Source organism: Triticum dicoccoides, chromosome 4A (genome assembly GCF_002162155.2).
Source record: "Triticum dicoccoides isolate Atlit2015 ecotype Zavitan chromosome 4A, WEW_v2.0, whole genome shotgun sequence".
Taxonomy (NCBI): Eukaryota; Viridiplantae; Streptophyta; class Magnoliopsida; order Poales; family Poaceae; genus Triticum; species Triticum dicoccoides.
Genome location: NC_041386.1, coordinates 476,488,302 through 476,499,182, shown reverse-complemented (window position 1 = coordinate 476,499,182; position 10,881 = coordinate 476,488,302). Strand labels below are relative to the sequence as shown.

Below are 10,881 nucleotides of genomic sequence, written 5' to 3'. Positions count from 1 at the left end.
AATCACCCCCCCTCTACAGAAACACAATGATAATTTTACATGGAAATATGCAATGCTCACTTGTTTCATATTGCAGTCATGTAATCAGCAATCATATGTCGATGAACGAGTCGGTAGGCATAGAAGACATTTCCACCCCGTTTGAGGGTGAAGATGGTCAAGTTGATTTTGTCGCTTCCAAAACAAGGAAATAAGCTAGGGGGAGGAACTTCTCCACGAACAAGGATAAAGTGTTGGTTATGGTATGGGAGATTTGTGAGCATTGATTCGATAGTAGGGACCAATTAAAGATGAAGATGTACTAGAAGCGCATTTGCAGATCACCATCATTACAACGTGTATGTTTTCATTGACCACTCCATAAAGTCACTCGTACATTGATGGAGCAAAATTCAGAAATGTTGTAATCACTGGGTAGGTTGTATGGCTCAAGGATCATGCCAAATCTAGTGGAATGACAGAGGACATTCTAGTAAGTATTCTTATGACTTGTTTCCACCCAAATTGCTAATACGGAAATTTAAACTTGACAACTCAGCTATACAAATGAGTTGCAAGCAGAGGGAGCCAAAATACAATTCTTCTCTCTGTTAATTTAAAGAGAAAAATAAAATAGACAAATTATTAAAAAGATGTACATGATCTGTTAAAAGCACCTCACTTGCAAATCCTAAATTATTGGGACACCCCCAATAACCACTTATTTTATCTCTAAAACAAACCACTTATTTATTGTAGGAGTTTTTTTATGAGAATACGTTGGAGATGCTCTAAAACACCCTAACCACACATGTAGAAGAAACATATTTAGATACTTTGCAAGGGTGGTAAATATTTCCAACTTCAATCAGAGTAGAAAATTATACTGTAGTTATCATGTGCCTTTATGCAAGTACCAAACTGGAACAAAATAGCAAGCGTACATATAATAAATAATAAATAACAAAAGAAAATGAGTAAAAAATGGCCGGGAGAAAGAAAAAGAGGAGCACGAGCAGTGTCTGACGCAGCAACGCTTTATCCGGTTTCCCCCTTCTTCCCTCCCCGCCGACCAAACCAAGAAGAAGAAAGGGGAAAAAATCGAAGGAAATTAAACAATCCGAGAGGAGAAGCTAGGGTTTTCGCCATGGCCACCGCCCACCTCGAGCTCCTCCACCCCTCCCCCATTCCCAATCTCTCCTAGAGCAAGGCGGATCCCCTCCCCCCGCGCATCTCGCATCCGCGCGAAAGCGCCGCCTTCCCCCCCCTTTCCGCCCGCTCCTTCCCCTCCGTCCGAGGGTTTCCTTTTCCCTTTCCCTTTCCCTCAAAGCCGCCGCATCGCATCGCGTCGCTGACGGGATTAGCAAGCAACCCGCGCGCCGGTCTATCGTCATCAGGTAGGCGCTGGCGATCGAGCTCCGGGCGAGGGCTTTGGCGGCGGCGGCGGCGGTCGGATAATGTGTATACTGTGCGCCGTGCAACGGTGGTCGCGGCGCGTCGCCACCATGCTGCCGTGGCTCGTTCTCCCGCTCATCCTCCTCTGGGCGCTCTCCCAGCTCCTGCCCACAGCCTACCGCTTCGAGGTCACCTCTCCGCGCCTCGCCTGTGTCTCCGTCCTGCTCCTCACCCTCTTCTGGTACGAGATTCTTCTCCCACGCCTCTCCCTCTGGCGCGCACGCCGCTCCGCGCGCCTTCGTGAGGAGCGCCGTGCCCACGCACTCGAGCTACAGAAGCTCCGCAAGACCGCCACACGCCGCTGCCGCAACTGCAACAACCCATATAGGGACCAGAACCCTGGAGGCGGCAAGTTCATGTGCTCTTATTGTGGCCACGTATCCAAGCGGCCTGTGCTTGACCTTGGCCCTGCAGGGAAGGTCCCAACTGGTTGGCCTTGCAGTCAGGATTGGGCCAATGCTGTAGGTGACCCAGGTTACTGGCTTGACCTGCGGTGCTCCGCCGATAATTCATACTCAGGCTTCTCATGGCGGCTGTTCTCGACCTTCTATGTGAGCGTGGCATGGTTCTGGAAGAAAGTGTTCAGGTTTGGGTCATCGGGGGACGGTGGTGGCATGGGCCGGGATGGCAAAATGTTGACAAAAGGAGATAATGCAGGGAAGGCTGAGGAGAGCAGAGTGGACAAGGCAAAAAGGAAGGCTGAAGAGAAGAGGTTGGCGAGGCTAGAGAGGGAAATGCTGGAGGAGGAGGAAAAGAAGCAGCGGGAAGAGATGGCAAAACTAGTAGAGGAGCGTAGAAGGCTGAGGGATGAGAAAGCAGAGGCTGAGGAACGATCCAAAGGCGCTACCCCTGTCGGGGAGAAGGATGCTAGGAAGGAAGCAGAACGAAAGCGTCAGGAAAGAAGGAGGAAGGAAGACAAGGGATCAAGCAAGAGTAATTCAGATTGCGAGGATATTGACAGAAGAGTAAGCAGAGAGGGTGAGTGGAAGCGGGACTTCGATAGAAGGAATGAGCCAGACAGGCGGGATACAGGTAGAGTTGGAGCAGATGGATATAAGCCTCATAACTTTGAAGCTAACGTTCAGGGTAGTAAGGTAGTACAGAGCAAGACAAAATATTTTGGTCGTATGACTGGAGGTTTGTTATCTTCTTCCAGAGGTTTCAGCGGTGGTTCCATTTTTGGTAGGAGTGCTCAGGCCCCTGCTCCTCAAGCTAACAAGGTGACTAAACCACTTGTTACTGCAACTGACCAGAGTAATACAGTTAAAAGAGACGCCCAGTCTGCAGCTGCACAAGCAATGGCCAAATCTGCTACCGCTGGAGAAACTAGAAATATGTGGAATAATTCTCATCAACCTGTAAGTAGCAAGGGCATGTCTATATTAGTGTACATTTTTATGATATACCAAGTAGCATATGGTGTTTACATCCATTTGCTATCTTACATCGAATTGTTTTTATTATGCTATATGCAGGTTAGTCCAAATATGCAGGCACATCCCACAGGTCCTAAAAAGTCATGGCATCAGCTGTTTAGTCGCTCAACATCAGTTTCTCCTTGTCCTGATGTTACTGCTGCAGCTCGTGAAAAAAAGGGGCAACCAGAACTAAATGGAGCACAGATAAGCAGTGCCCAAAATTTTCTGGCTCACTATCCTCCTCTGGACAGCAATCCAAGGTTAAGCCAGTCAATGCATTTTACAGGGTTTTCACTAGTAAATGGAGCACCTCCCAACACACCTCCATCTCATTTTCCAGCTGGGCACACGCCCTTCTGTGCTGAGGCAGAAACAACAGTATTGGAAGAACTGGAGAGATTTGAGGACCCGTGCTATGATCCAGATGCAATTGCATTGCTTGGGCCAGTTTCAGAATCCCTAGACAACTTCCCTCCAGACTGGGATAACAGGTTTACCTTAAATGGTGTCGCCAAGGAACCACATGTTAAGCCGTCACCAATTGAGTCTCCCCTGTCAAGATCACGGACTGTTGAAGAAAAGCCTATAAAACCATCACATTTTTCTATTTCCAAAGGGCCTGATGGTTCGATGACACCTGAGGCTACCGATGAGCAAGGCACATGGCAAATGTGGAGCACACCATTGGTTCAGGACACTTTAGGCCTGCGAGGTCCTCAGATGCAGTGGCTTTTACCAAATAAGGATCAGTTTAACCATGGTGTCAGTAACTTGAATGGCGGAACAAGGAGCCCCCTCGGTGCTGGTTTGCATGACAGTGATTTATGGCTGCAGAAATCACCCTTCCAGCAATTGCCTCTTGATACAGAGAGTCTGTTCCTTTCACACAATTTTCCAGAAACTCCTGTTCACAGTGAGCTGGGTTTCAGATCTCCAAACAAAGTGGCCCACGCACACCCCTTTGGGCCACCTGGTCCTGGTCATCCTTGGTCCAAGTAAGTCATTCCCGTTGTTCTCTTTAATTCTCTTCTAAATCTTCTGCCACATTAAGGTCTTGTGTCATCATCGGTCATTTGATAATGATTTGTTAGCTTGATTGTGAATTGTGATTCAGGTGGTCTGGTTCACTACTGAGTATAGCTTTATGTATCAGTATATATAAGAATCCAAGTGCTGAAAACTCATATGATATTGATGCTCTCATATGGACATTTACAGAGTTTATATATATATGCCCGTGTTTGTGTGTGTAACTGTTGCAGTTTATTTTATAGTTTTCATCCCAGACATTTTTGTTATATTTACTGAACAGATAGATAACCAAGACAATTAGAAGTAAAAGGCATTGTCGGTATGCAGTGCAACCAAGTCTGAGTGCCATCTTGTGTTGTAAAAAATATGTGGAAGATCTTTTGGTCTCTGAACTGATATAAGCACCAGTAAATTTTACAGTTTGGGTGAAATTTTGTATAAATCTTGTGCATCAGAAATAACGAAATATGTTGCTTTACATGCAATTCGGTGTTTTTTCTTGTGTGACGAATCAATCATGCATTTCGATCGGTTATCTGGGTTTCTAGTAGGAAAATAGAATTTACAAGAGTTGATTTCATGTTGGTCAGTCTATTTGATCATTTTGATGCCTTAGTTGAATCCCAGGTTAAGGGGGTTAGACGGCTTTTGACCTGGATTAACTTGACCCTCTGTAACCCCAGGGTCTTTGGCAGGTTAGGCCCTAGTCCAACTCTTAAGTCTTAACCCTGAACATGACACAGCTTATTATATGTACTTGTTAGTCAAGACTACTTTCAAATCTATTGTAGATCATAAATATTATTTCCATTTATTTGAAGAGACTTAGCAGTAATTCTTTTTTCAGCGTAGTAGGCTAGTAGCACAAATTGTAAATAAAATACTGTTTACTGAAGTCCTGCCAGCCATCAAGTGTTTGTACTTTGAATTCAGTGTCTTTTGGCTTAAAACTTCAGCATGTGCATTTCTGTGTCTTGCACATGCTGAAGTGTGTATATATATATATAAATATATATAAATATAAATATAAAATTGTGTTTGATAATTCCTCTGTTGCAAGACGGAAGGCGTATTTTACACATATTTGACGAAGAAATATCCAATAATACATATGGTCATATGCTATTTTACACAAATGGATATTACTGGATTCATCTATCAAAGACCTTTCTTATGATTGTGATTTAACCACTAACAAAGGATTCTACAAGAAATTTGTGTGTAACTCATTTTTGGGCAGTCAAAACATGCCATAAATTTTGCAAAGGATCTGGTATCATGTAGTTTGGGTTTACTTTACGCGTACCTCATGTAAGGATTACATATTCCTTACATATAATGGATCACGACAATATGCTCACTTTAGAAGTTAGGACATGTTAATATCTCATGAAATTGGGTATCAACCAATGAAATGAATCATTCATTTGCTTTAGATTGTACAGTGCCACAACCTTTGAACTTCTGAATGATGGCTTGAGGATTGTTATTTATATATTTCATTGTGGATTTATTCCGTGACCTTCAAGAATTGATAGTTTGCTAGCATATACTCCCTCCGTTCCCAAATATAAGTCTTTCTATTCTAGAGATTCCAACAAGTGACTACATACGAAGCTAAATGAGTGATTCTACACTCTAAAATATGTCTACATACATCTGTATGTTGTAGTCCATTTGAAATATAAAAAGACTTATATTTAGGAACGGAGGGAGTAGCTTTTGACATTCTGGGTGTCTTTTGTTTTTTTATACATTGCAATTCACTAGTCGTAGTTAGTTACCTTCTTACATGTTCACCTTGTTGTGACTTGTGAGTGAGGCATCTTTGAACTACTCTTTTTTTTTTTGCGGGTGAGGCATCTTTGAACTTGATATCTTGTTTTGTGTCCCCGCTTGCATTGGTGAGACATGCCTTTCTTGTAAAAAAATGGTTGCGGAGGCGACTTCTAGAAACACAAAATGAGTATAATCTTAGCTTAACTAGATCAATTCGGTCATGCTAGTGTACTTGGTAGGGATGGTGCAACTGGTCTAATGTCTAACAGACTTGGTTCCATTCTCGAGTCCTTTAGCCAACGATAACTCTAATTCGGTGAAGCTAGCTTTTATACCTGTGTATATGGCTGGTATTAAGAACTTATTATGGATATCAATTCAGAATCTTTGGCAATCTGTAGTTGTCTTTCGTGTTAAACTAGTTTCTGTGTGCAAGCTTTTCAGCTCAGATTTTCGGGGCCAGGGATGAGAAAATCATCATTTTGTTCATCTGGTTTTTCGTTGTGTTGAAAATTGCTCCTTCTCTTACCGTGTTGGTTTTCTGGAGGTCAGAGTAGCAATGCTGTTGGGTTGGTACAAAGGTGGCTAATGGCATCCCTCTGGGAACAGAACAGTTTTGAAATAGCGCTATTTCTAGGGTATATATTAATTTATGCTTACTGGATTTAGTTATGTAACTTAGCTTGGACAAGTATCTTGTGTATTCGATTTTGAGCCCATACAGCAATATTCACTGTGATGAGAGTTACAGATATACACAAACCATCAATATTTACTAGGTCTGATGAAAGTTGTCTGCATTGACCAGGTTACATATAGGGGTTTAAGTTAATCATTCACCATCATTTTACAGTACCTGGAGATTAATTTTTTCTTAACTGTGGTGTTCTGTTCTTCGCTTGAATGTGAGGCTATTTGTCTTGTGGTAGATAATGTTCACTTTGATCCTTGTAAGCACTCTAATGCCGAGAAAATTATCTTAAAACTACTAGTAAAAAATATTAGGACCATTTAATTGTTTACCTGTGCCATTGGATTATTAGGAGTGTTATGCTTGTTTATAAAATAGAATCTCATGCCTTGTTATGACTAATTAATGCAGGGAGGAACTGGTGCTGAATGGACCTCAGGGAGTAAGTCAAATCCACTCACCGACTGGAGCGCATGCTGGCTTATTTCCAACTAATCCTGATATGCAGTCAGTTTGGTCGTTCGATCAAAAAAGAGACAGCATGGAACCTACAAAATGACATTGCCTGAGCCAAGGCTCCCTTCCCTTGCCTCCCACCTTCTAGTTTAGGGAGTTGAGGAGATATGTTGGACCAGATTGTATTCCCTTGCGCCAAAACGAAACATAGCCTTTTTATTTAGTGATATCCTCACATGTTATGTTGCGCTCACCTGATGATTTTGAGTGGCGTAGTATCTCTTGTGGATTTAATGCAAAACACGGCGTGAATTCAGTGAGAGCGGGCATTGCGTCGCTGGCCGATCTGATTCGTTCTTATCCTTGCAGTCTGACGGTGAGAGATCATCAGGTTTGTTGTAGACTTGTAGGTCACTTGCCTGCTAGCTGGAGCTGCTGGCATTATCTGCCTCGGTGCATCTTATCCAGGAATTTCTGTTTTACCCCTTTTTGTGTTCATCTCAGTGATGGAAGATGATCCTGCAAATTTTGTTTAATTTGCATGCATCCTAGCTTATTTAACATTTCTATGAGAGATGTTCTAAAATTTGCAGTGAAAACCAGAGTTATCTTGTGATATCTAGGATAAACTAGATGACAACAGTAAAGCCTGTTATCTTTTCACAGTGAAGCAAATACTGAGTCTAGAGCAAGTGCATATGTGCTAAAGGCCCTTTTACTCACAAGATTCCAAAACGGAGGGATTATTCCTATAAAGAATATTGGAGTACCCGCCTCCTGGGGGGCCTTCAAAGGCAAAGAGTGCCTTTGTGCTTTCCGTTCCTAGGTGATGTGCCGTGGGGGCCTCTCCTCTTTGCGTCTTTTGATTTGCCTGGACGGTGTGCGGTCGGGCGATCCGCCTCACGGTCCAGGGTGGACAGGGGGGTGCTATCATGTGGCGGGTTTGGCGCGTGGCGTGCCAGCCGGACCCGCATGTCGGTGAGGGGAAGCCCCGCGTCACGCTGGTTTGGTCGCGACAAGCGAGGTGTGTGTCGCGCCAATAGGGTCGGCTAGCGTGTGGGGCTCCCTCTTTCGGGTTGGTTCGCCCATGCGAGCCAGGTGTGTTTGCCTACCTGGCTTGTCATCATTGTTGGCTTTAGGCCAACTTCACCTCGCGATCCTATTTTGTCCGGGTGCGTCTATTTAGGATAAAACGGACGAATAGCGTGGCCCAACGCGCAGCCTCAAACGGATAAATGTTTGGATTCCGTCTGTTTTTGACCTATCCTCGGCTCAAACTTGCGTTCGGTTTGGAGTGAAACGGACGCACGCGGACGGCCTTGACGCACGCCCTTGTCCCTCCCTGTGGCCCGCCTGTCGGGGACACTAGCTTCCACCCTCTCTCCCTTCCCCGCCCCGCCGCCGACGCTGCCGCTATTCTCCGGCCGCCTCCTCATCGCGCAGCCCTCCGGCCGTCCATACCAAACCACGTCTCGACATGGCCGCCACCACGCCCGCGCTTTTCGCCGTAGTTTTGACCGTCGATCGGAGGAGGTTTGGCCGTCGCCGTCTTTGCCGGTGGCAGAGGGGACACGACCGCCGGCGACGTACCACGGCGGCCGCGGCAGATTCCGACGAGAGCTCCAGAGCGGCCAGTAGCCGGCCGGCAACCACCCCTGCTGCGTCAAGGTGATCATAGCGGCCTCTTCACCAGCACGACTGTAAGGTGTTCGACATTTTGCCAACAAAGGTATGGACAATGGAGACAAGTTTTTCTTCCATCACTTCCTTTGTTTATCGGACGATTCGTCGTCAGATGATGACGATCTTGTGGTGGCTGCACTGGTCGTTCACGACCATATTCAACGACAGCTTCCTCGATACAGGGGGTCAGTCCCTGGCCGTGCTCCCAATCTGAACCGCAACAGGGAGAGAGGCCACGCCCTGCTCTATGCCGATTACTTTTCCAACACCCCGCTCTTTAAGCCGGATAAATTCCGTCGCCGTTTTCGAATGTCAAGGCATGTGTTCAATCGTATCCGAGAGGGAGTGGTTGCTCATGACCCATACTTCGAGTGCAAGACGGATGCCCTTGGCAAGCTTGGATTCTCCTCTTACCAGAAATGCACCGCGGCCATCCGCATGCTTGCATATGGAATTCCAGGCGATCCGGTGGATGAGTATGTGCGTATGAGTGAGACAACATGTCTAATGTCAATGTACAAGTTTTGCCAGGCTGTGATCGAGGTGTTTGGCCCAGAGTACTTGAGGCAGCCAACTGCAGCTGATACAGAGAGATTGTTGGCGACCAACGTAGTTAGAGGCTTTCCAGGCATGCTTGACATCATAGATTGTATGCACTGGGAGTGGAAGAAGTGTCCATTTGCTTGGCAGGGCCAGTACAAGGGGCATGTCAACGCGTGCACTGTCATATTAGAAGCGGTGGCTTCGCAGGATCTTTGGATATGGCATTCTTTCTTCGGCATAGCAGGTTCTCACAATGATATCAACGTCCTGCAGCGTTCTCCAGTCTTCGCAAGGCTTGCAGAAGGCCACTCCCCACCTGTCAACTTTGAGATCAACGACCACCAGTACAACAAGGGATACTATCTAGCTGATGGTATATATCCTCAGTGGTCAGTTTTTGTGAAGACAATCTCGAAACCCCAAGGTGAGAAGAGAAAGATATTTGCCCAAATGCAAGAGAGTGTTAGAAAGGATGTGGAACGTGCTTTTGGTGTGCTTCAATCCCGGTGGGGTATCGTTCGAAACCCTGCACTGTCATGGGATGAAAGGAAGCTTTGGGAGGTGATGACTGCTTGTGTGATCATGCCCAACATGATCGTCGAGGACGAGCGTGATGAGAGTATCTTCGACCAAGGATTTGACTATCAAGGTGAAAATATTGAGCCATGCACCAAGACCCGGCAACATTTGAACAATTTGTGCAATTCCACCGTGAGATGCGTGATTGGCACAGTCATTTGAATCTTCAAAATGACTTGGTTGAGCACGTGTGGGATCACATTGGCAACCAATAGACGTATTGGTTCATTTTATGTTCAGTCAAGACAACTTCGATTTGGTTGTAGAACTTTTTTATTAAGGACAATTTCAATTGGGTTGTAAAACTATTTTAATTTTCAGACAAATATTTGGACGTGCAAACTAGTTTTGATGAGAATATGGGCATTTTTGGCCCTGACGGACAGGATTGGGCAAATGGATGCGGCCGCACGCTGGGCACACGGCCACCGCATCCCAGGACACGCCCGGACACGACCCCAAATCGCTACCCAAACAGACAGAATCCGGACAAAACGGACGTCCGTTTGGGGTCACGCGGTGGAGTTGGCCTTATTCGGATTGCTTACTTTGTCCGGGTTGCTTGTTTTGGTTTGCTCGGTAGTTGCACACTGCTGGCCCTGGTTGGCTATGCGGGCTACTGTTGGGCACGCTCATCCCACATGTTGGTATGTGTTTCATATCAGTTTAGCGTGAGGGGGTATCTTCGCATCTCCGCGCCCTCCTTTGTTCCTCTCATCTCACGTCCTTTGGTTTACTTGGTTGTTTCTTGCGGTCGAGCTATTGGCCGGTTTTGTCTTTCAGTGTGTTGGGTTGACGCCTCATATTGGTGAGTCTACTGGCCGAGCATGCCGGCCGGGCATGTCAGTATGTGCTTCATGTCGGTTCAACACACGGGGGTTATCTTCGTGTCGCCGCTCCCTCCTTCCCCGTCGTCTCACATCTGCCAAAGCGGCGTGGCTTCCTCTCATTTGGTTCTTCTCTAATTGCAATGGACGAGGGGTCTGTGAGCTCTTTCGTTGGTCGTCCTGGTTGTCCTGCCAACTGGTTGAGGTGATTAAGCCAATTGTGTCCTGTTGGGCGAGGTGTAGCACGGTGGGAGCGGCTTCCATGCAGATACTCTCCGACATGACAACATGCAGCCGCACGTCCGCCAGTGCGTGGGAGAGGCTATGACTGCACTCGCGTTGGTCTTGCTAAGGTTTGTATGTTGTCTCCTTGTCCGCGCCTTATAGGATCATAAGTAGGTCTAAAGGGGGTGATTAGGCTACTTGACCAAATAAAAAC

The 10,881-nt window shown here is 46.0% G+C and overlaps 1 protein-coding gene across 1 annotated transcript; it reads left to right on the top strand.

Annotated features, from left to right (window-relative positions):
- Positions 1-1,035: 1,035 nt before the first annotated feature.
- On the top strand, positions 1,036-7,155 carry LOC119286291 (stress response protein nst1-like). Its single transcript, XM_037565665.1, has 3 exons — positions 1,036-2,792; positions 2,910-3,847; positions 6,766-7,155. The coding sequence occupies exons 1-3, from the start codon at positions 1,437-1,439 to the stop codon at positions 6,911-6,913; spliced, it is 2,442 nt and encodes an 813-aa protein (XP_037421562.1). The 5' UTR covers positions 1,036-1,436; the 3' UTR covers positions 6,914-7,155.
- Positions 7,156-10,881: the final 3,726 nt, after the last annotated feature.

Bases quoted from the DNA above. Each gene is read 5' to 3' on its own strand.
- LOC119286291 (XM_037565665.1), top strand. From the start codon at position 1,437: ATGTGTATACTGTGCGCCGTGCAACGGTGGTCGCGGCGCGTCGCCACC. The intron at 2,793-2,909 runs GTAAGTAGCAAG...TGCTATATGCAG, and splicing joins GGAATAATTCTCATCAACCT to GTTAGTCCAAATATGCAGGC. The intron at 3,848-6,765 runs GTAAGTCATTCC...TAATTAATGCAG, and splicing joins CCTGGTCATCCTTGGTCCAA to GGAGGAACTGGTGCTGAATG.